The sequence below is a fragment of the Acomys russatus genome, chromosome 15, assembly GCF_903995435.1.
Source record: "Acomys russatus chromosome 15, mAcoRus1.1, whole genome shotgun sequence".
NCBI lineage: Eukaryota > Metazoa > Chordata > Mammalia > Rodentia > Muridae > Acomys > Acomys russatus.
In genome coordinates this window covers 59639651-59664544 of record NC_067151.1, presented here as the reverse complement: position 1 = coordinate 59664544, position 24894 = coordinate 59639651, and the positions used below count along the sequence as shown (strand labels likewise).

Below are 24894 nucleotides of genomic sequence, written 5' to 3'. Positions count from 1 at the left end.
ACACCACACACACCTGACCTTCTGTTAGGTGAATGTAATTGGAAGTTTGAATAATACTTTGAAACAATATGTCTAGTGAGTGAAGACATGCCTCAAACCCACAGAGGGTGAAAATCTTGAAAGTATCTCTATGAGAACTAAGTGGGGAGGCAGAGCCAACATGGGCCGTGTTCAAATTCTGCACTCAAAATATCCGAAAACTATGTGATCTAATGCTAAGTTTCTTAACCTAAGTTTATATGTTCTTACCCATAAACTAACAGTAATTAGGTTAAGTGATGCTTGGATAAATACCAGGGCAAGGTGCTTTGCATGAATTAGACTCTTAATATGGAGTCAACAGCTGCCCCTGGGGACAGCTCTCAACTACTTATTTAGAATTTTCTTTCTCTGGAAACTTTTCTAAGTCACTGATTTTGTTATAGATTTTAATTTTTACAGTTTATCATGACATTATTGTTCATGTTATAGGTAAGGAAACAGGAAGAGAACTTGGGTGTCTTGCTTAAGGTAATTAAATGGTCAGTCAAAATTTGTACCTAAGCAGCTTTACTTTAGAGGCCAACCTGTCAATCCTTCAGCCATCATGTCTCCTCATCTGCTATGCATAATGTAAGGCATTAGGGATGAGGCTGAGCACAAGAAAAATGTGAGTGTAAGTATGAACTTTATGAATTATCTTTATTGTGTCCTTACCATCATTTCAATAAACATGCTGTATTTAAATACAGTAACAAAACAAACAGTATAATGAGACAAGGGTTGGTGCTGATGTGTCCACCCTCTTGACATTGTGACAGGACCTGGTTACCTACAAACTCATCCCCACCCTCACTCCCCCCCCCCCAAAAACACATAGTCAAGTTACAAACAAAACAAACAAAAACACCAGAAAGAAACCCCTGAATGTGTGTGTGTGTGTGTATGTATGTGTGTGTGTGTGTGTGTGTGTGAGAGAGAGAGAGAGAGAGAGAGAGAAAGCACACATTGTTTTAGCACTCTGCACTTACCAGTAGCCGTCTGAGTTTGAACAAACAGATTAATCTCTATCCCCCTTCTAGAAAACAGAGACTATCCCAACACCTTGCTCAGAGAACTGTTTGGAAAATTACCAGATGATGTGTATGGAGTGTTTAGCATCATACTTAGCACATCCACACTACAAAGCACTAAATCAAATGCAACTGTTGTCACTAAGTTTGAAGGGAGAAACACTTTGGGTCTTTATGAAGGCCCATAATGGCAGCTGGCATTCTAGAAAATTGAAAATATGGCTTGAATTTTGAAGTGTAGTTTTCAGCTAAGAGTCCACAGACAGAGTGATCTTTCCAAAGGTTTAAAGAGCAGACTGAAAGCTGAGTTGAGCACCTTAATCCTGTAGAAGCTATATGACAGAAACAAAGGGATGAGGGGGAGAATTACATCCTAAAAAAATCAATAGGCTGTAGAGACTGATGACTTTGGCAATGAAATAAGAAGACAAGACTATCTCACTCTCTTTGAAATAGCCTACAGTTTCAGGTAATAGTAAAGCAAAGGACAGAAGCAGGGGTTTCTGTTCCATAGGGCCAGTCTGACTTGAGAAAGATAGTAAATTTTGTCAGACTCGGAATCTGTAGTGCAACATGCAAAAGAAAGCCCAAGCCTGGCGCTGAGATGGGATACGGGAGGTATCGACCTGGATGTCACTCATCCCAAATGGTCACCTGCCTGGCTTTGTTGTCTTGTGTGTGTGCTCGTCCTCTCCCTCACTCTCTGCAATGAACTCTTACACGGAACCTCAATGCACAGAGAGCTGTGAAGGAGGTGAGGCTCAGGGGTCTAGATCACAGGGTCATCAGTGTCTCCAGGAAGCAGACACAAAGGGACCCAGAGCTAAACCCTGAGGAGTGATTATACTTGAAAATCTGCTGAAGAGAGGAAGAAGGCAGAGAGCGTGTGTGAGTAGAAATGTGGATGAACAACTGCAGAAGAGTGTTAAGACTGACTGTCAGGTTTACAGGGTCCAGGATCTCCTAGGAGGCAAGCTTCTGGGGACACCAGTGAGAAGACTGTCTGGTCAGGTGACCTTCTGGGCATGCCTGTGGGGCCTTCCCCTGCCTGCGGAAGAAGGAGAACGTGAGCTGAGCACGGTAATTCCTGGCTCTTTTTTGTTTGTTCTGTTTCAAGACAGGGTTTCTTTGTGTAGCCTTGGCTATCGTGGACTCATTCTGTAGACCAGGCTGACCTCGAACTCACGGAGATCCGCCTGCCTCTGCCTCCTGGGTGCTGGGAATAAAAGTATGAACCACCACACCAGGCCCAATTCCTGGCTCTTAACCTTCCACTTTAATAGAACCGGTAGACTGCTGACCACTCTGAAGAAACACTCGTGGATGGTGGCTCTGCTGAACCATCATGAAACTGCACCTCTTCGTGTGTTTTTGAGGGTATTTTCAGGAAGGCTTAACTGAGCCCCGAAGACCTGCCCCCCAAAAATGTACATAGAACTGTTCTGTGGTTCCAGGCTCTCGCTGAATAGAAAGCAGAGCAGAAGGGTGGGAGCTGAACACCAGCATTCATTCTCTCTGCCTGCTGACTACAAAGTGGCCATCTGCGAGGCGACAGCTGGAAGACATACTATAACCAGTGCAGAGCAGACTGACACCGAGCAAACGTCCACTTAAACATTTCTACTAAAAGCGTGGGTTATTATGTAATGTTCTTGTTCATCAATTCCCAATTATTTCCGTAAATAGTTTGTTATTACTTTCTGTAATAAAACCAGAACACACCAAGCATCATTCTAGATGTTGAAATACACAATAATAAAAAAAATAATGACAATTCCTTGAGATATTTATTCCAGTAAAGCCACATATTTATATTTTATGAATGGCATCTCAGGTATTATCTGGAGACTAAATGGACATGTGATGAAACAAGATGCTCATTCATAGTGTGTTGTGCCAACTACTGCACACTTGAGTGACTTTATAGCGATATGTAAAGTAACTATCCACATATCTATACACTCAAGGACGATAAAGATGGGGGGTCAGCTCAGTAACACTGCATTTGGCTTTTGCTTAAGACTAAGCTTTTTAACTTAACTAAGAGAACAAGTTAACACAGCAGGTGTCCAGTTAACACATTCACTGTCCTGCAATGAGTGTGGGGTTTTATTTGAGGTGGGGGTTAGGATAGAAAAAACTGCAGTTAATATGTATGCACCTCTAATGAAGCACACAGCTCCAACACTGCACTTTATGACCTGTATTTTTCATTGAAAAGCACTAGAAAGCTGGGTGTGGTGGCCCATGCCTGTCAGTACGACAGAGTCACACTAGGACCATCAGACATAGCCCACACAGCACTCCATTATTTAGGCAAAAGGTTCTCTTTCTCTCCCCATATCTGAACTCAAACCAGAGAAGAGGCTGTGGTTCTCACACGGCATCCGGCCAGTAGCTGATGAGCCTCAACACCTTCCAGGGCTACTGCTGGGAAATCAACCTTGACATCACATGGAAATGAGCCACGTGACAGTGGAGCCATCACATATTTAACTTCGCGTTTCACTCTTAAAGGGGGAAATTTTCAATAGCATCAACTAGAAAGGCCAATAAAAAGGGGGTCCATATAGGGGACCTGACAAAAACTAGATGAAAATCCTTGAGGAGGAAATTGGCCACATAATACACATGCCCTTATTTGGGTAATATTTCTAGCTGTTAAGAAACAAACAGCAGTGTGTCCATTAAAAGCATTTATAAACTAGACTCCCTCCCTTAACCTAAGGAAAGAAACACAGTTAGTACTTTTTGGTAGTCAGTGCAGTGAGTTTGCTGCATTATAAAACAAAAGGTTGGGATAGCTCAATGGAAGAGTCCTCGCCTAGCTGAGGACCTGAGTTTGAGCTCCAGAGCAACAAATTAAAAAAAAAAAAAGGCAGTGAAAGCCTAACTCAATGTAAATTTTAAGGGATCCAGAAATGCACTGCTTAATAGCAAACAGAATTCAAGCACCACAGAGTATAACCTGGGGGAAGGGGTAATCTTTTTACATGAGGCTACAGTAGGACATAGAATAGTTAATATGCAAGTAATTCACACAGAAGAGGGAGGCAGTAAATATGAAAAACTGAGCACAAGTGAGTCTATCTGACTTTAAAAAGACTTAGGCTTTTTAAAAATTTTGTAAAATTAGACATCCAGAAAAATATGGAGTTGGATTTTTATGTTTATAAATAGATAGGGAATCATTGATTCTACTTCTGTGAATATTCATTAAAAAAAGAGTCACATGGAGGCAGAAATATGTACAGACAAAAGTGTTTGCTAATAGAACTCTTAGAAGAGTAAAAAGTAAAAAAAAAAAAAAAAAAAGCCAAAAACAAAACCTAAGTTAATGATGATAATGGAACACTATCTAACCATTAAAATAAATGAGTTTCTGGGAGCAGTGGGGCACGCCTTTCATCCCAGCACTCAGGAGGCAGAGGCAGGCAATTTCTGTGAGTTCAGCTTGGTCTACTACAGTGAACTCCAGGCCAGCAGAGCCTGCATAGTGAGACCCTGTCTCAAAACCAACCAGCCAACCAGCCACCAACCAGAGTTGAGTGAGGTTAGGTGTGGTGGTGTACGCCTTTAATCCCATCACTTGGAGGGCAGAGGCAGGTGGGTCTCTTGAGGCCAGTGGTCAACAGAGTGAGTCCAGGACAGCCAGGGTACTGTTACACAGGAAAACTCTGTTTTGAAAACACAAAACAAAACAAAAAACAAAAACAGAAACAAACAAACAAACAAACAAAAAATGAGTGAGCTAAGTCTAGAGTATACTGATAAAAAATTCTAGCCAGTTATGGTATAAAGTATGGCCTTGCGTAAATAAAATATATATACATTTATACATAGATAACACAAATTGTTACATGTGCTACATGTGAGTACTCAAATGCATATGAAAAATATTTTAATGTTTGATCTGGAACCATACATACCAAACTGGCAAGTAGCCCTTCCTTCAGGGGATGAAAGGATGAGAATATTTGTAAGAGAAAACATACTTTTTTTTTTTACTATTATTTTGATATTGCATACAAGGCTAGGTTATTTTTAAAGTAAACAATAACAAAAAATCTAAAATAAAAGTCTAAGAAATCTAAAGAAAGGTTTGCCACAGTTTGAAATATTTTTATGAAGTTTAAATTATCTACTAATATAACATAGAAATATATTTTCACAATCTAAGAATTTCAGTCGGTAGGTCAGTCAAAACTCTTTAAACACAGACTTTATAAACAAGGTTCATATTGATACATAAAACTTGCTCCCTCACTTCTGTTTGACTGCAAGGAGGCCATACTTCTTCTAATACTTTAGTATTGCTTAAGATTAATTAAATATTAGTAGCTAGGAAGCATAATACTTTTAAACATAAACAATGTTTTTCTACAAACTAAAAATGTATCAAGTAACTGGAGGCATATATACAATCATACTGCTATAAAGCCCAAAACAGCAGCATGCTAAATAAAGAGCAACCCTATTAAAAATAAGAATACAAGATTGGATAGAGGAACAGTGAGGGAGAGAAAGAAATATTTTTTGCCAACAGTTATGCTCAAATGGTGCTAATGGAGAACATGAAGAAACTATCATTTGTGGAAAGATGCAGACCGCCCTGCTAATGCCTCAGAACTGAGCCCATACATTCCAGCCCCATGCGGCTGAGGCCCAGCCCAGACTCACTGGTCTCCTCTCCTTGAGGCTGTCCATCTCCTAAAGCATAATTCCAGCTGCCAATCTGAAAGAAACCAGCTAGTCAGGGCAGATACAACCAAGAGAAACAAATGTCACTCAGCAATGCTCAGCGGCCCTGCGCTCATGGATAATTTCAAACAGTATCTCGGACTAGACCGCTGATGTGCTCATTCAGAAAACACCTCCATCTCTGGCTACTGGATGCCAGGAGATAAAGGCGCCTGCCTAAGAAAATAAGTGCAGTGTCTTCACAGAAGCGGCCAAGGCCAAAAACACAGTGAGCACACAGTAAGTTCTTAACAAACAACATGGCACTGAGTGGAGCTAAGGACTGCATTCAGAAGGTGAGTTATTTCTCAGACCCCAGCAGCTATGCTTACACTGCATTAAGGGGGTTTGCAGGCAATGAGTCAGCTGTTCATTTGGTAGGAAAACCCCAGCGTATGTCCCCCCAGATATCTATGAGCATCCAAATGAGGAATTTACCTGCATGCTGCCTAACCTAAAACCGGAAAGACACCCTCTACACACTCAGTCCTAGTGGGAACAGAGAGGGAGGACAACACACTTAAGCAATATGTAGTTTACCGAACATTTGAAAGATGAATCCTTGAATTGAGCGTTTTCCCAATGCTGGGAATTTCATTGGCGCCTTTGCATTCTAAGTAAACGTCCTCATCTAACTAGAAATTAAATAAACCTATTACAGAAAATCTGACATACTGCCAAATAGTTTTATGCAGATGTTTTTCGAATCTGTGTCATCTTTTTTCTTTTTAGTCTTTCTAAGAACATCCAGTTAGCAGATAAAATTGAGCAACACTGTCAAGTGGAGACGGCCTGAAGGGAATGGGTCCCTTCATGAGAATGAGGGCAGAAAAGAGCTCCTGGTCCCTGAAACACTGACAAGGATTAAAAAAACAAAACAAAGCACGAACACACACTTTTTTTTTTTCTTTCTATCCTCTGCTATCTAATTCAGCTACTTATTTCCCCCTTGACTGAATGAAACACAAAGCTGAGCAGAATGACAACTTTGATGCTCGTTTAGCCGACTGAGGGAAACTGTCTATCATTGTGGTTTTGATGTACAAGCAAGTCTGGCAAAATGTAAGTGGTTTTAAATGTAGGTTTTCAATGAAAACTTGACTAATCCTGGCTGTTTATTTGGTTTCTTTGTTGTACCATTACTGCCCTGCACTGTGTCAACTACGCCATCTGTGCAGCACACTTCTGGCTAGTGATACCTCAGGACTGTTTCTGTAGCACTGTGAGTTGTAGCTGCATGAAACTGTAACTTAGGGCGTCTGATACTCTGAATTTACTATATTGCTGCAGCCACTGGAATCCTGTTGTCCTGGCCTTAAATCTCACTGCAGTCGCACAAAGATTCCTGCCCCACCTGCTTAAGATGGGCTCACAGACCACTCCCACAACTTATTCAGCAAATGTTAACAATGCTATAAATACCGATTGTGTTTACACTTTCTGAAAGATTCACTGCCAGTGTTCTGCAGCAGTGCTGAGCTGGGCTGAGGCTGACTCCCACCCTGAGAGTGATGGAATTCTAAGCCAAAAATGCTTTTCCTCGGATAAGATATCTGATTTGCTACTGCTGTCATGAAACCGGGGTCATGTAAACTTAAACACTGCTGCTGCTTCTTTAGGAAAACAGACCCTTCTCGGAGTGATTATGAGTTACTAAAACAGCCCTTGGAAGGATAAATCTGGAAGAGGCCAAAGCAACCACTGACATTAAACATGACTTCAGGGAGTGTTTGGGCCTGACTTTCATGCTGAGAGGCCCACTGTAGATAATTCTTTAAATTGAGTAATATCTTGGCTTTCTCTCCTCTTCTGTATCTACTCAGTAGATGGAGCTGGGGTTTATTTTCAAAAGGAAATCAATTTTAATTTCTGAGCACATATAAAGTGACACTCTCTTTGCTTGGGAAGTAAAGGAGAAATAGCACTTCCATAAGAAATGTAGTGAGCACACACAGTAAACTGCAAGGTGAGGAAGCAGACATTTGTGTTCACACTGAGCTGCTCCCTGCCAGGGCAGCCTGGGACTCCACACACACGGCCAGAATCTGCCTAGATCTGTCTCATTCTCTCTTATCAAAGCCTGCTGTCCAATCACATAGTCATGACAAGAATGCTAATTATCAGTAATAAGTCTAAGATAATTTTCCTAAAAGTAGAAATTTAAACTCTTCTTTTCCCCACCAAATACTATGGGAGAGATGAAAAATAAAGCACTTAAAATTATATTTTTAAAAAAATCCTGTATAGTGGGTTAAATAATGAAACAAAAACTGTGACTGAAAGTGAGGTGATTTTATTTGAGTCAGGCAAAAAGAAAGTAGTATTTCCCCCCTGATAGTACTGTGAGGATGGCTTTGTGGAACACCATATCCTGGCCAGGGAATGGGTACAAAACAGCCCAGAGCTGGAAGTAACCACAGAATAGCCTGAAGTTACTATGCACATCCCTGTCTTGCATCCATCCCCAAGAAGATTTCTGAGCAGGCTGGTTTTTTTTTTTGCCCCCGCTTCAATATTTTTTGAGAACACAGAAAAAGGCAAAAGAAAAGGTTCTGTGATTTGACCAAAGATAATGACTATAAATGTGTTGAGGCCTCTAATTTCAGAATTGTCCTTATGTAGTTAAATCTTATATTTCATAAACTGGCCTGTTTTTCACTATAATATGGCAAAATATATTTCCACAGCAAGACATGTGAACCTGCAGAACATTATTTTCGGTGCTCACGGCCAGTCCTCCACCCCCTCGCCCCGGCCCGATGGGTTTACTGATAACCATCCAATGATCCACTGCTGCACATTTAGGCTCTATTCTGAAATTATGAGGAATTACATAATCCAATATCCTGATAACATTCTAAGCGAGTAATACATGAACATTATAAAAATTGATATAAAGTGTTATAAAGATTCAAATTATTTTTTCCTTTATAAAATAATGAATTTTCCTGTTTTCTCAAATTCAATATCAGAGATTTTCATTATTTTCTAATCTTTAATAATCTAGTCGGCAAAAAAAAAAAAAAGCCACTGTTTTTAAATTCACGATTTTTGGATACTGGTACAGATTATTTTATATATGTTTTTTTCTTTTGTTATTTCTGTATTATCTGTTCTTACACCTTTTCTTTATATATAGAAATTTCAGTTCTCATATGAGTAGCATGCCAACTTCTGCGATTTCTGGCTTTGATATTAGACTTCCAGCCTTCATTATTCTGAGTCTTAGAACAGGAAGAGAAGAAAAATACAGACACCTGAGGACAGTAACAGGAACTGAGAAGCAACAGCTTGAGAGGAGAAGAGAAGGCGTGGACACTGAGAAAGAACAGCTGAAAGATTCTTTAGTTTAAGGCTAAATAGAGAAGAAAACAGGGCTTCTGTGGTGGTGCTTTTGAGAGAAGTCAAGGCCTCACACATGCCAGCCAACTACTGTATCAGTGAGCTACATCCTTATCCCTGAACAGAAACATATTTCTTGAAACAAAAACGAAACAAAAACCCAACCTTTGATTATCTAGGTTTTGAGGACAAAGTGAGGTCGGGTCATCAGGTTTGGTGGCAAGCATCCTTACCCACTGAACCATCTCACTGGTCCTTTGGGAGTTTTAAATATTTCTCACCTGTTAAACTCCATCAATGAACTGTCTCATAAGGTATTAAGGTCTACACAATGAGCTCTCCACATTGGGACTGAGTAAATGCCACTTACATGTGAACTCTGGATGAGTAAGCGTATGGAGTAAAGGTTAATAGGAAAGTCGTGCCTACAAACACAATTATAAATACTGCAGAGAAAGGGAAAGAAAACATGTGAAAGTTTTCAAAAAAGGAAAGTTATTTTGTAGAATAAATATTTTAAAAACAAATACATTTCATAAAGTAACAATTTTCACTTTTGTTCATGTTTATAGGTCCTGGATTTTCTTCTTTGGAAACCTAGATAAGATTGTGTTGGAAGGAAAAGAACTGACTGAGTCAACCCAAATTTAGCTAAATTAGTAATCATAAAATGAGCTTCTTTTACTCATTTGCCTCTTGTCTATGACAGAGATTATACACAAGCCTGGGAAGTAGACTAGGTTAAAGTGAGACATGGAACAACTAATAATAACAAGAAAGGCTGTGCAGTCGAGGTTGTGCTAATTATCAGCTCAAGATAAGAGCTCACACCTTAGTTGGGGGTCAGAAGGTATTTGAAAACAGATTAGCACATCTGACTGAAAAGCATTCCTTTCTGGTGTGTGATGTGTGCAAACGGAGACTTCTATATTGATAACACAGCTGTTTTCTAAAAATTAAAAACAGCATAAGAGTTTAATGTGCTGCAGACTGTCTTCCTGATTACTCTTCCTCCCTGTGCCGTTGTCATTTCCATCGTTTAGAGCTCTTTTTATAGAGAGATTATTTTTATGATCACTTACTATGCTCTGTTCACTTTGGAATGGCAACTTCCTCCAGAAGGACAGAGCTTTGCTAAGAAGCAGGAGGACACGTGCCCGTGTGCGACCACGTGCATAGGAAAGGGCTCTAAACCAGCTCAGTGTCCAGCAGCGGGCGGAAGGAAGAGCCAGTGCAGTGGCTTAAGGGCGTGAGCTGGTGTGGGAACGGATGTCCTACTTTCAGAGAGCCACAAATCTGTCCTGCCGCCTTCACAGAGAAGAGACGACATGCCAAAGCACATCAGGTGACCACACACATGTGTCTGCCCTGGGGAAACACACTAGGGGAGCGTTAGGGAGGTGAAAGCCCCTCACTGAAGGACAGCGTGGAAGACAGGTGTGGCCTGTGCGTACATAAATCACAGAGGCTGTGCAGGTAACAGCGATCCTAGGATCATAGGCAGACTTGACTTGAAGGCTGTCCTGGGCTCACAGGTATGTCTGGCTGTGGGAGTAGGAGCTGCAGCCAGTGTCTGTTTTGCAGGAAACAGGGCTTATGAACAGGCAATGTGTAAGCATCCTTTCTAAAATCCTTCACTACACCCTCTTCTCTTCAGCCATCTCTGCTCTCTTCATACCACACGCTACAAGTGAAAATATAATATGAACTGTTGAGTTCATTTCTGTAAGCCCAATTAAAATCAGAGATTCGTGTAAGTGGGGCTTTCCCTTACTCAGCTATTTATGTTTAGTATTCTCAACAGGATGAGTATTTTTCGAAGAAATGAATGACATAATTTCCCAGTTCTCTGGCCTTTTCTTGCCTTTATCTCCTTAAATTAGCGTAGACCCACATCTCACCGTCTCATCAATGTCCCTTTAGTAGCTCCATCTGTAATCCTTTACATATACTTCACCATGAGAAATAAATCTATCTTCCCATTTCTATTTATCTCTGCATGTACACATGTACAAGCATGTATGCGCACGCGCGCACACACACACACACACACACACACACACACACACACACAGACTTTTTTGCTTACTCTTTTTCTGCATTTATTCTCCTGCCATCTAAAACATACAGAAAGAAAATAAACACCATCACTATGGCAGATTGTCCTATAAAGTTCATCCTATCCTACATATAAATGCACATAAAATGAAACTTGGAGCCATCACACCTTGCACATACACTACCCAACTTCAGCTGAGGCAATATTGTTCTCTTTCTACTGTGCTCATCTCTGTCTGTCCTCTGCAGTTTGTTCCTTTCCCCTTTCTCAGAGACATGCTAGCCTCCTTTTGGGTCTTTCCAATGAGACACTGTTGACTATATAATCATTTAAAAAGTCACTTTAGAGAGATGGTTGATGGGTACAAACATTTCTTTTGTAGTGACAAAAACTGTTCTTAAAGTAGATTGTGGTGAGGGTTATATGTTATGAATCTACTAAATTTATTGTATACTGCCAACAAGTAAATTAAATCATGTGTGAATTATATCTTAATTAAGCTGCTAAAATTCTCCGTTAGACCTGGGGAGAGAGAATTGAAAAAAAATTAAGTGTGTACACTTATAGTGCTCAGTAATAAAAAGATATATTCTTATTTCAAGAATATCATGCAGTTAGCTTACCTGCCTTAGGAAATAAGCAGTGTTTACTTAATGAGTGAAAAACCTAATACATAGGTATGAAATATATACGTATAATATAAAAATAACTATGGGAGATAAGTGGAAAGCTATACAGTTAAGGATTTTTTTTTTTTTTTTTTTTTTTTTTTTTTTTGGTTTTTCGAGACAGGGTTTTCTCTGTGTAGCCTTGGCCATCCTAGACTCACTTTGTAGACCAGGCTGGCCTCGAACTCACAGCGATCCGCCTGCCTCTGCCTCCCGAGTGCTGGGATTAAAGGCGTGCGCCACCACACCTGGCCAGTTAAGGATTTTTGATAACCACTTGTATTGTGAAAAGAAAAGTTAAAGAATATTAACCTTTTAAACATTGTCTTTAGATAATAATGGTCATGAAAAACAAGCATTAAATTTTATTTAGTATGGTGGTTCCTCAAAAAAATTAGACATGAAACTACCCAATAATCTAGAACACAGTCTAAGGAAATGAGAGCGGTGATGTGGATGGACACGTGTCCACCAAAGCCCCTAACTCTCACCACAGCCAAACTGTAAGAACAACTTATCAAAACATGTTATGCATCTACAGTGAGTATTATTCAGCCTTAAGAGGGAAGGGAGTTCTTACACAAGCTACAAGATGGATGAAACTTAAAGACACTACGTTAAGTAAAATAAACCAGACACAAAGGGGCAAGTATTATCTGTTCTTGCTCATATGAGGTACCCAGAGCAATCAAATCCATACAAAGAGAATGCAGAATGTGCTTGCCAGGGTCTGAGGACAGGGTGGTCACTGTTTGTTTAAAGCAAAGGTCATTTCAGTTTGGGATGTGAAACTTTGTTGTGCGTGGACAGTGGCAACAGTTTATACAATAATATGATTTTTCATCTTTTTCTGCACTGGAGATTGAGACCAAGGCCCTGCACACGGTAATCATATGCTCTTCTCTGAGCTGCACTGTCAGGCCTGTGTGAGCATTAACACCACTGAAATGCACAAAGTGACAACAATGGTAAGTTTTACATACAATCATTTAGCACAATAAAATCCTTCACCTACAGTTATAATGCATTTACCTTGCTAAAATAAAAGTATGTAATTTAGCTTACACTTGTATTTCAGTTATATATCTAGTGTATGCAATTATGCATCTAATGTCTGAATGTCATATGCCCAGCTTAAAATATCCAACGGGACAAGTCAGTTATCTCATTCTCTGATCTTATGTCCTGAAATCAATCGGAAAACATGGTTACTACCAAAGACACACAGGGGATTCTTCTGGACGCTGCTGTCAACATGGCACAGCTAGTCACATGCTCCTATGTAAACACTCAGTTCCTTGTATTTCCAGACAAGTATTTCCATTACTATGGGGGGGGGGGGTTAGTATTCTTCTAGAATACACTGAAAATGTAAATAAATAAATATAGCAATTATAAGAGGTGGTGGGTAGGTATTAATTCAAAATGAAAACAGAGGGCGAAGCACACTGAATAAGATAAAGAGGAAATGGCCAGTTGTCTAGCTATGACAGACACAGGTTAAGAGCCATCTTTGTGACATAAATTAAGCCATAAGCTTTAATGACACGATGTGCAGAGCTAGTGGCATCATTTCAGACATACCAAGAGATGACATTAAAGATGAGCATCTCCTTTACATGTTTATAGTGACTGCATGAATTTCAAAATTCAAACTATAGAAGTCATTTACAACAATGTAAAAAATATAGGATGGTAAGTAAAACGGAAAGATATAAAAATTAGTTCTAGAGCATAAATTCAGATATAAGTTGAGTATATAGGGAAGTTATAAGTATTACTAGGGAATATGAAAAATAGAAGACAGGCTGAATGTTGCAGAGTCACTGGCACATAACAGAGCCAGTAGCACATGGCAAATACTGTTTAAAAAAGGAGAGTCTGTTTATTTACATGTGCACATACGTTTGCATGTGTGCATGTGTATGTTTGCACATGCATGTTATGTGGTGGTCACAGAAATACTTGGGAGAGTTGGTTCTCTGTTTCCACTATGTGAGTTCCAGGCTTAGAGTCAAGCACCCTTGCCCTTTGGGCTGACTGGCTAGCCCGACTTTTGCTACACTATTCTAAGAATTAAATCATGTATTGTTTCATAGTATTACTTGCATGTTGCTTTGACTTCAGTGTCATATAAAGTTCCATGATGCTCTGAACCATAAAGTCAACAGTTACTCCAAATAAGTTGTTCTGGGGCAATGTGCAGCTCAGAGGCAGGGCATGTGGTACCCTGAGGAAAGGCCCAGGCGCAACCTCTAGAGCTCAGTTAGCTAATCTGGAAGATGGAAAAGCATTGGAAGTTAACTGGCCCAGCTCTCTATCTCCACAGTTTTTAAAATATGACAAAGAGAAACTCACAATGTGTACAATTTAGGGCAAAAAACAAAACAAAACAAAAAACCAAAAACAAAAAAAGAACCCAAAACCCGAATATGAAGTGCGTTTGTTTATGTACTAACATTTATCTGTCATATAAATCAAGTGGTCACATGCTAATTTATCTCAATATGTACTCATGGATGTCCAACATGACTAGGTAATAGAATTACAGAGGAATGCATCGAGGCCTAGTGAAAACAGGACACTTTACACATTACCGGTGCTGTGTCCTTAAAGACAGACACCTGTCCTCGTGAGTCAATGTCTCGCCTTCAGTAGCCATCTGTTCTACAACCACACCAATGTTTGAGGTTGCATCTGTGCAGTTATATTATTTTTTACACAAGGCTAACACATTTAGGAGGAATGTAACTAGACTAGAAACACTTAAAAAAGCAAAATTTTCTTCAGAAAATTGGTTGAATTTGCCAAGACCCTGTTTTTAGTCAGGGTTTTGTCAGAAAATACTTGACAAGGCAAGCCTCATTACTATTTAGCATAGAATAATGATAGCAAAGTTTCAGACCTCAGCCTCACTATTAACTTCTACATAGATGTGCATGTCCTCATGAACTACACCAAATCATGCTTTACTGCATTTTGCCTTCTGCTCACATATGCATAGTGAAAAATGGCTATTTTCCTAATATTTCAAACTATGTGAGTAGCTTCCAAATTCATAAACATTAAAAATCTTACTAGAATTCCTTAACAGGTTCAAGCCATAAAAACGCATTTTTTCCTACGCGATTAAAGCACAGCTCGTCCTGCTTCAGTGGAGCCGCTTTGCTGCAGCTCCTCCATAGGTTCCTTGAAGGACAGAGAGTTGGGATGACCACTGTGCAGCTGGCAGGCTCAGGGCAATGGGCTTCCTTCTGCGTGGCAGGACTTACCTCTCGCAGCACAGGGTCGGTTATTGAGTTCAGGCTGACTGCTCCTTCATAGGTTAGGTAATAGAACACGTTGAGGGCTCGCACTGCCTCTGGTCCTTGCTGTTTGTAGCCAAAAATGAGATCAATCCATTGGTGAAGCTGGCAGGAAACAAATTCACTCTCCAGGGCCTGAAAAACAGTATGGGCCATATCACTACGTTGAAGCCTATGTCGGAAAACATAAATATTTAGAAAAACAGTAAAGCTTAACATTAAACTTGCTTAAAAATAAACAAACAAAACCAGAAAACTCAGGTATGGTGGTATGTATCCGTAATCCTACTTGGGAAGCTGAGGCTGAATAACTCAATGAGACCTAGTCTTAAAAACCAACAAACCAACCAAAACCAAAGCAATGCAAGGGAGTTTGGCTCAGTCATCTGAGTGGTTGGTTACCTGACCACAATTCCTAGTACCTATGTTAAAAGCAGGTGTAGTCACACACATCTGTAATACCAGAGCTAATGACAGAGACAGGAGCATCCCAAGACCTTGCTGGCGAGGCACCCAGCTGAGTCTGCAAACTCCAAATTCAGTGAGAGATCCTGTCTCAAAGGCTAAGATGGAGAGTGATTAAGGAAGACATCTGCTATTGCTCTTTGGCCTACACACACAGACACAGACACACACAGACAGACACACAGACACAGACACAGACACAGACACACACACAGAAGGGAAGGAGGGAGGGGGAACGAGGAAGAGGGAGAAGTGGACTGGGAAGGACAGGACAGAGCGAAGGAATGGAGGCTCAGATGAAGTGTAGAGCACGCACTTTGTGCTTGTGAGGCCTGGGATTCAGTTCCCGGTACTGTTAAAAGCAAAAAGCAACCTCCCTGACATGCTGTTTTCTAGTTGGATCTGTTCTGTTGTGTGTGTATGAGAAACGTCCTGGCCCTCATCAGGCTGAGCTGTAGCGATCACTTCGGCATTCTCCCACTAAGACTCGGTCTGGGCTTATCTTGGTTGTACTTGTAAATCAGGCTTGACAGCCCCTCAATTCATGCTTCAAAGAAAGGAGGTCATAGAGGGAAGGGCTACTCTGGGAAAGCAAATGTGAAAACATTAAACATTTTCTATTCATCTGGGATATTAACACTTTTCTCAAATTAAAACGTGTCGTCTCCTGTAGCTGTAACCAAATTATTTAGATATTTTGATTGTGTTTATAATAACAAATTAGATTTTGTGGGGACTTGTAACTGCTGGATTGTTATTCTACGTATGAGTACCAAGGAAAACACTTTATGCTATTAACAGTGATCAATAAATAATGGATGAACAGGATCAAATATTCACTTGAAATGCTGGGCACAAGAGTCACTTCCTACTCATCACTGTGCCCCTACTTACTAGTACCAGGTGCCAATTGCGGTTCTGCCAACCCATGCTTGCTGAGCTAAGTCAAGCTAGGAACGCCAAGGCCAGAGACTTTTAAGGAATCGGTTCCTCTTTCTTCTTTATAATACTACAAAATTATTCCAACTCCAGAGTTCAACACTAGTGGTTTAGGTTTTCAAACAGACAATGGTGTTCAGACCAAAAACTGTCCAATTTAACTCTGAGCCCCGACTCTGGTAACAGAGCTCAGTTTTGGCATCGAAACTGTATGGTTGTGATGCACTTTTCTGGCAGTGTATGCTTAGTATCAGAACAAGAGGTCTGTAAGTTTTAGGGTGCAGTTGGCCAGACCTTCTATTCTCTTTGCTGCTGGAGACAAGAACCCAGGGCCCTGTGCATGCTTTGTCGCTGACTCACTAATCTTTAGCCCCAAATGGACTAACTTCTAGAGCAAACATCTGATGAGATCTAAGCCATCTTGCTACAAATGATAGACACATAGGGTCACAGGAACATGTGCATGTAAAAATGTCTTATTAAAACTAGTGCCTGTGGATAAGAAGGATATTTATAGGTAAATACAATGTTTTCTTTAAAAATATTTAACCTGGATTGCAATACTATCAAGTATAAAATGCTAGTCTTTAATTAAATATCCATGCACCAACTAGGCAATTCTTACATTCTAAGTATACCTGAAATGAAATTGGTCCTAAAAATATCTGGTTAGCTTTCCCTGTGAATGTTACTGTTTTAGATATCTATTATGAAATTCACTGATTTCCCACTTTCCCAGAGAGATGGTAAGAAAGCTCAAAACCACTTCACATTACACTTGATATAATAAGAGGGTTTTAATAATCAAATAAACCCCCATTTTAATTACATGGATTTAAAATCAGTCTAAAAAGTGAAACTACCAGTATAGTGTTGCATTAACTTTGGCCTTGGAAGGAATGGGAGGGGCATGTTTAAAGTGATACATAAAAACAGCAATTGTCTTAATTTGTGTGCAGTGCACTCCACACAAAAGCCCTAAATATGTTCAAATTAGAGCGAGCTGCTTGATTGTCACTACAGTCTCATGTCACATTAATGCATGACAAACATTAAACCATACACTTAAATGGCAATTTATATCATTTAAATGTTTACTGCCAGACTAGCTCATCACTCATTTAAATGTGACTTTCTGACAGCTAATTTCAGTTAATTTTCTCCAATTCACTTAATTAGAACTTTCAATCAGGGAAGGACTTCCATGTATCTTCCAAGAGTGCATCCTTTTTGGTTGTTCAGAACTGTGAGCTAATAAGCTGATGAAAAGGCCTGCGGTAGGATTAATGTGTAAGGCCTGCAGGTCTACAGGAGAACATCACTACACAAAGCAAGCTCCCAGCATGCCATTCTGAGAAAGAACATACTTATTTATGTGAATAATACTCTCGCCAGTAGTTTAAATAAAAAACGTTTAGTTCATATATTCCCACTATTGAAACAATAAAAAACCTGCATCCAAGCTAATTAAAAATTAATGATTTCAAAATTGTTTAATAAGATAAAACAGCCAGGAGTCTCCTGAGTGTCCATGCATTGTGATTTGAGACTATAAAATTCTAGAAGGCTCAGAAAATGAAGAAGTACAAATGAATTTTCTCAATATTAAAGCTCTACAAACGAGGGCAATTTTGTTTTATGTGTCATCAAACAAAGAGCTGCTGGTTTCCTAATGGTTGATTACTTCTTTATGCACATCTGAAATGGTGATGCTGGTTTGATTTAAATGCTTTACATTTTATATCTTGATGCTGCTTCAGAATTTTAAACAAAAAAAACACAGAAGAAACAACACTGTATGCTCCTATTATGCTGTAGACACACAGCAGAGCCCTCACACGCCAAGGCTCAGACTCTCCTCACACTGCCACAGGTCAGTCCTTAAGGGTTCAAAGGGGAACTCAGAGAATTACTGGCAGAATTTATTCAAGAAGGGTATAAACATATTAATGAACAAATAAGTATTAGGAAAAAAAACCCTCCTAAATGTTGTTGTTTTGTTTGTTTGTTTTAGCAGCACAGCGAAGCTTTAAGATGAGACCTGAAAGAACTGTGACTGACGGAGGGTGCCTGTGAAGGTCTACAATCCTTCCAGTGCAAAGCCAGCTCAGGACTGCAGCTTCCTTTTGACAGCACTGAATGACAGCTGCCTGGCCCAGAGTGTGCACTGATAAACAAGTGTACAGAGAACACACTCGAGGGAAGGGGGGGGGCAAGCAGGAGGCTATTAAGGACAAAGAAAATAACTCAAAGTGGAATACTTTGGATTTATATCTTATAACGTGTTTTGAGAGTCAAGAACATAAAGGAGGAAATTGCTATTAAAAGTTCTTCAAAATCTCTTTCATATATAGCTTTAAAAACTACCCTGTATAAAATTTATGTAGGTCCACATTTCCAGAGCCTGTGCGCGCGCATGCGCGCACGCACGCACACACGCACGCACACACGCACACACACACACACACACACCATGCACACTGTGTTGGTGGAATGCTAAGCATTTGGACAGACAGTCTTCATTAAGGCTGGAGTTAAATAAGCTTTGCAGCTAGAGGAGAGTAACATTTTTTCCATGTTGTTTCTCAACCCAACCAATCAATTGTAAGCACTCCCCTAGCAGGCTGGATACATTATTTACACCCAATGTGTGCTTTGAGTAAAATTTGTAAGAAAGAAAATCCACGAAAATGTCCAACACAATACAGTAATATTCAACTCATCTTGAGTTATTATAAAATAAACCAGTGACTAACATCCAATTGTTAAGGGTCACATAAGACTGTGAAAAGACTATCACATGAAGCTTTGCACAAACTGTCATTCCAATCCAGGGGGACTCATATTAGTCTTGACAAACTGTCTGGGGGCTGATATCTGTTTTATTAATGGGATCTATTAGGCAGAGACCAAAACATTTGTGAGACGCTAAAAAGTAAAGTACATAGATGTCAAATACAAACACTTATTAGGAACTTTCACTTGCTTGGTTCTTATACAAAAATATCAATAAATAAAAGCTTTACTATATCATAAAAAAGAACAATAAATTATTCATAAATGGATGTGTCAGAAATAATTATAGCAAATATGAATATGTGTCCAACAATAAATCTTACAGAAAGAAAGCAACTCATTAAGGAAATGAATTATTGATATAAAATGTTAAATAAAACTATTCTATTTTTGTACTTAAGTAAAATAATTTGCTAACATATATTGTTTACTTTTTTCAAAATATTGATATATTTGAAAATAATAATTGTAATGATATTTATCATTACTTTTATTACTCTATAAAAGACAAGTTTTTATTAACATGAGAACTAAGTAAAAGAAAATCAACTTTATTCAACAAAAGAAAATCTAAATACTTGTTTATGACAAAGGAGCTGTGATTGATAGTTACTTGTGGTTTCCATGCTCGTAAATCCCTAACACATGCTAATATCAATACGAACGATATTCTCACTCAGGGCTTTTATAGTAATTTCTATGACCATCAAATCAAATGATCAAGAATCATATACAAATAGAAATGCATATACTGGTAAGTGGGATTTTCGGAATCAGAATGGTATCAATAGCAAGCAAAGAGTAAAGCGTAAAGATGGCCAAAGGCTCACACAGCCTAGATCCCACCCCTGCACAGCTAAGCCATTGTTTCTCTTCCCAGGCTCACACAGCCTAGATCCCACCCCTGCACAGCTAAGCCACCTCTTCTCTTCCCAGGCTCACACAGCCTAGATCCCACCCCTGCACAGCTAAGCCACAGCTTCTCTTTCCAGGCTCACACAGCCTAGATCCCACCCCTGCACAGCTAAGCCATTGCTTCTCTTCCCAGGCTCACACAGCCTAGATCCCACTCCTGCACAGCTAAGCCATTGCTTCTCTTCCCAGGCTCACACAGCCTAGATCCCACCCCTGCACAACTAAGTCACCTCTTCTCTTCCCAGGCTCACATAGCCTAGATCCCACCCCTGCACAGCTAAGCCACCTCTTCTCTTCCCAGGCTCACACAGCCTAGATCCCACCCCTGCACAGCTAAGCCATTGCTTCTCTTCCCAGGCTCACACAGCCTAGATCCCACCCCTGCACAGCTAAGCCACTGCTTCTCTTCCCAGGCTCACACAGCCTAGATCCCACCCCTGCACAGCTAAGCCACTGCTTCTCTTCCCAGGCTCACAAAGCCTAGATCCCACCCCTGCACAGCTAAGCCACTGCTTCTCTTCCCAGGCTCACATAGCCTAGATCCCACCCCTGCACAGCTAAGCCACCTCTTCTCTTCCCAGGCTCACACAGCCTAGATCCCACCCCTGCACAGCTAAGCCACTGCTTCTCTTCCCAGGCTCACACAGCCTAGATCCCACCCCTGCACAGCTAAGCCACCTCTTCTCTTCCCAGGCTCACATAGCCTAGATCCCACCCCTGCACAGCTAAGCCACCTCTTCTCTTCCCAGGCTCACACAGCCTAGATCCCACCCCTGCACAGCTAAGCCACCTCTTCTCTTCCCAGGCTCACATAGCCTAGATCCCACCCCTGCACAGCTAAGCCACTGCTTCTCTTCCCAGGCTCACACAGCCTAGATCCTACCCCTGCACAGCTAAGCCACTGCTTCTCTTCCCAGGCTCACACAGCCTAGATCCCACCCCTGCACAGCTAAGCCATCTTTTCTCTTCCCAGGCTCACACAGCCTAGATCCCACCCCTGCACAGCTAAGCCACTGTTTCTCTTCCCAGGGCATCGGAAGGCCTCATTCAGTTCCCCAATACAAAATGTCACACCTGCAAGCCTCAAATAAAAAGATAAAGGTCACTGAATAATTTTAACTTGGTGTACATTTAACTATAAGATGCAAATGGCCACATTTTAATGAAAGAATAAAAAAATAATTTCCTAAATCTAAGTAAACTTAGTTAAGAGAGTCAATGGCGGTGAGTGTACATAAGTAATAGACCAAATTATAAACTTGGATTTGTAAGGTTTTTCTTTTCATTTGAAATAGATGTAAAAAGCCTTCTTCCTCTACACGCATACACAAACCACACACACACACACACACACACACACACACACACACTCACACACACACACACACACACACTGGCCTGTTATGTTTGCATGTGCTGAATTTCAAACACTAGTGGTAATGTTTCCTTAACATTGATATATGACCTTTGTAATTTACATTGAAGAAAGCTGTTTTTTTCAGCCTAATTAGAACTGTTTCAAATTTTCCTGCTAAATATATGATATAAAGTCCTTTCAACTTTTTTATTCTTAAGTTTCTTTCCATGTCAACTTTGTTCCAATCAAAATATGCTTTGAATTAAATGATTTTGATTGAATATGTGGATCACATTTCACGTCTAAGATTTAAAGTCCAAAAAGGAAAAGTTTAGCCTGTTCAAACAAAGCGAATGCAGCCACTCTGCGGAAGGCTATTCACTTTAAGGAGACTGACAAATTGTTTGTGTGCACCATCAGGTCCAGTTCCTGCAATAGTTGCCAGATTTCCTGTCGCTCTAATAAGATAGATACATTAACTCTTGAAGTGCTGGCTTCAAATCTGTAGAAAATCTGGCTAACTTTGGTAAATTTTAGGAGTTTACTTCTTTGAAATAAACCTAAAGAAAAGAAAAAAAAATGCAAAAATTTCAAACAGTAAGAGTTATAGAAAATGAATTATGTTCATATTGGTTAAATATAAATTGAGAATGTGTGTTTTCCAAGTTTTCTTTGCTAAAAATGATAAACACCTGTCAATCATTATTTTTAAATGCATTAATTTCACCTGTTTAACAATTATTTTTATAGGTGAAACAGAAGGAAAATTATATTTAGTCAACTATAATAAACTAACATCAGATTAATTTCTCCAAAACTGGTTACAAGTACATCGAACTGCTCTAGTATCCGGATGTGTTTACCTTACAACAAATATGTAAGAAAAAACATTTAGCAAATTTAATAAAAACCCAACTGTGGGAGCTTGAAGAAAGTATAAAAAATGTGACACTTAAGATTAATACATCATGAGAACAAACAGGGGGAGAGGAGGGCCACAGATCAAAACAAAAACCCTGTGAGGTACTGAAAATGAAATTATACTTCACAGTTAAAAAACTCGAGATTTCATTAGTCCCTGGAAGCTCAGCAGGCAGAGCAGATAGAGAGATCACGGGTGGAGCTCTGCACTCCGTGCTGCCCTTGAACCGCTGGGCAGGAGGGCTGAGCTCCTTTCTACCTTTTTATCATTACCGAGGAGAAGTGAGTTAGCATCATATCTTGATATAACCATCAAGCACCCATGCATCTTTTGGCAGGAGAACCATTCGGCTACAATTGTTATTGTGTAGTTTTAAATGGACTAGTCAACCAGCTGTTATATATTTTACACAGTGAAGGCCATGTTGCCTTTGAAATTCATAGTTTTAATCTCAACTGAAGTCTGTATTGCCGTGTGCCAAGATCAAAAGGATTAGGCAAACTTGTACAATTACCTCCTTTTCACAGAGATGATTTTTTGAGTGTTTAAAATACTCTCCTGTACGCTGACATTTTATCCAACTATTTTCTTTAGAACTATAGAACATTAAAACATTTCAACTGTAGGTCATCCCCACTCTAACATCTAGGAATTCCTAACAGATATGTTAAAGGAGTTATACTGTGATACACACAGCAATATAGAGGTTTTCTTATTTATATCTAGTTGGGTAAGGATGGGTGAGGAATAAGTGTACCAGCCTATTTGTTCTATTATCTACATTTTGTGTGCTGCTGTGTAGAAAACAAAACAGAGAACTTACGACAATGCATATGAGGCCAGAGAAATTTAACAGGAGATAAAAGGTCTTGCAAAAGTAAGGACAAGATGGAGAGGCCCATAAAAACCATGTTGTGACACTTCGGAATTGTCTGAGACGAGCCCTGGAGTTGGTGGTAAACTCTCTAGCAGGCAACATAGAGAGAAAAACTTGAACAATTACAAGAGTCAAAAATGACTATAATTTAAAAACAAACCAGATGGTCTGAAAATACGTTATTTCTATTTCTGAGATAAGAAATTCCTCCCTTGGCAATTATGATGGAATCCAGGTATGTGACTCACAGAGGAACTTACTTAATCCTCAAGTAGATTTAAAGTACAGACACAGGGAGAGGCTGCGCACCCCAGGCAACCCTAAAGAAACCTTGTTTCTCTCAGGGAAGCTCTGAATGGTAGAGTCTAGATAACATTTTGACAAGTACCTGGAATGTAGCCATTCTGTCAGTTAAGTGCAGGACCACAGATCTGAAAAACAGGTAAACTGACCTATGGGACTTTTAACATCTCGAAAAGATTTAAGGGCGTAAGAGAAAGATAGACGCCTGTACGGAAGGCAGGTCCACCTTCACTTGGATGGGCCTGTGGCCTACATTTAAATGATAGGTCTAAGATTTCCTCTGATTGCAATATTGGCGAAACTTTCCCACACAGATATACAAAAGCTTCCAAATACCAAGCACAATGCACTACTCCTTGTAGACAGTGAAATATTCGAAGTATGCACAGGGGGCTGGTGAGGGGGCTCAGTGGGTAAAATGGTCACCAAGCCTGACGACCCAAGTTCTCTGTTCAGAACCCACAGTTTTGAAGAAGAAAACCAAACCCCACATGTATACACACATGCTAAAATAATTATAATAAAAATAAAATCTATACCCATTGAATGTGCAACTCTAGAAAATAGCTGTAAATATGTGTATAGCCTGCATGCTCTCCAAAACATCATAATTATAAAAATATACAACTAAGTAACTGCAATGCTAGTCTGAAACACTCAGTTTAGTTATGTATGGAAAACTGGGTATCTTCCCTCTTAACCACCATCCAAGACTCTATCGTTTATAGTCAGTTACAAAAGGAAGGAAAACAAGAGTCTATCTGCATCTGCATAGATCTGATCAATATTAGCAGTCTCTTCCCTTTGAAGATGGCTTGACCCGAATCTCTTCTTGCCAGATGCAATTTGATCTCACAGGGATGCCAGGCAAAAACAAGGAGGTGTCTGCATGGCACCAGTGACTCCCTCCACTGACTGCCATAAACCTGTACTGGCAAAATCACAATTCCTGGCAAAATAGAACACTTTTCAATCATTGCTCCAAAAAAGCCAATAGTGAGAAACCACATATACATGTATGTTGTAGGATTTTTTTTAATGCATTGCTAAGTTTGGCCAGAACCAAATTATATCTGTATTTCCTTTGTGTATGCTTTGTATATTCTGTAGAATTAAAAAACTTTCATTCTGCAACTCCTGATTAATAGCAGGGT

At 39.8% G+C, this 24894-nt stretch overlaps 1 protein-coding gene across 1 annotated transcript in view; it reads right to left on the bottom strand.

Annotated features, from left to right (window-relative positions):
• Lrba (LPS responsive beige-like anchor protein) overlaps positions 1 to 24894 on the bottom strand; it is a 540702-nt gene that overhangs the window by 50179 nt on the left and 465629 nt on the right. Inside the window, exon 48 of the mRNA XM_051157393.1 lies at positions 15134 to 15301. Coding sequence (XP_051013350.1) covers positions 15134 to 15301 — 168 coding nt within the window. The remainder of the gene's footprint in view (positions 1 to 15133; positions 15302 to 24894) is intronic.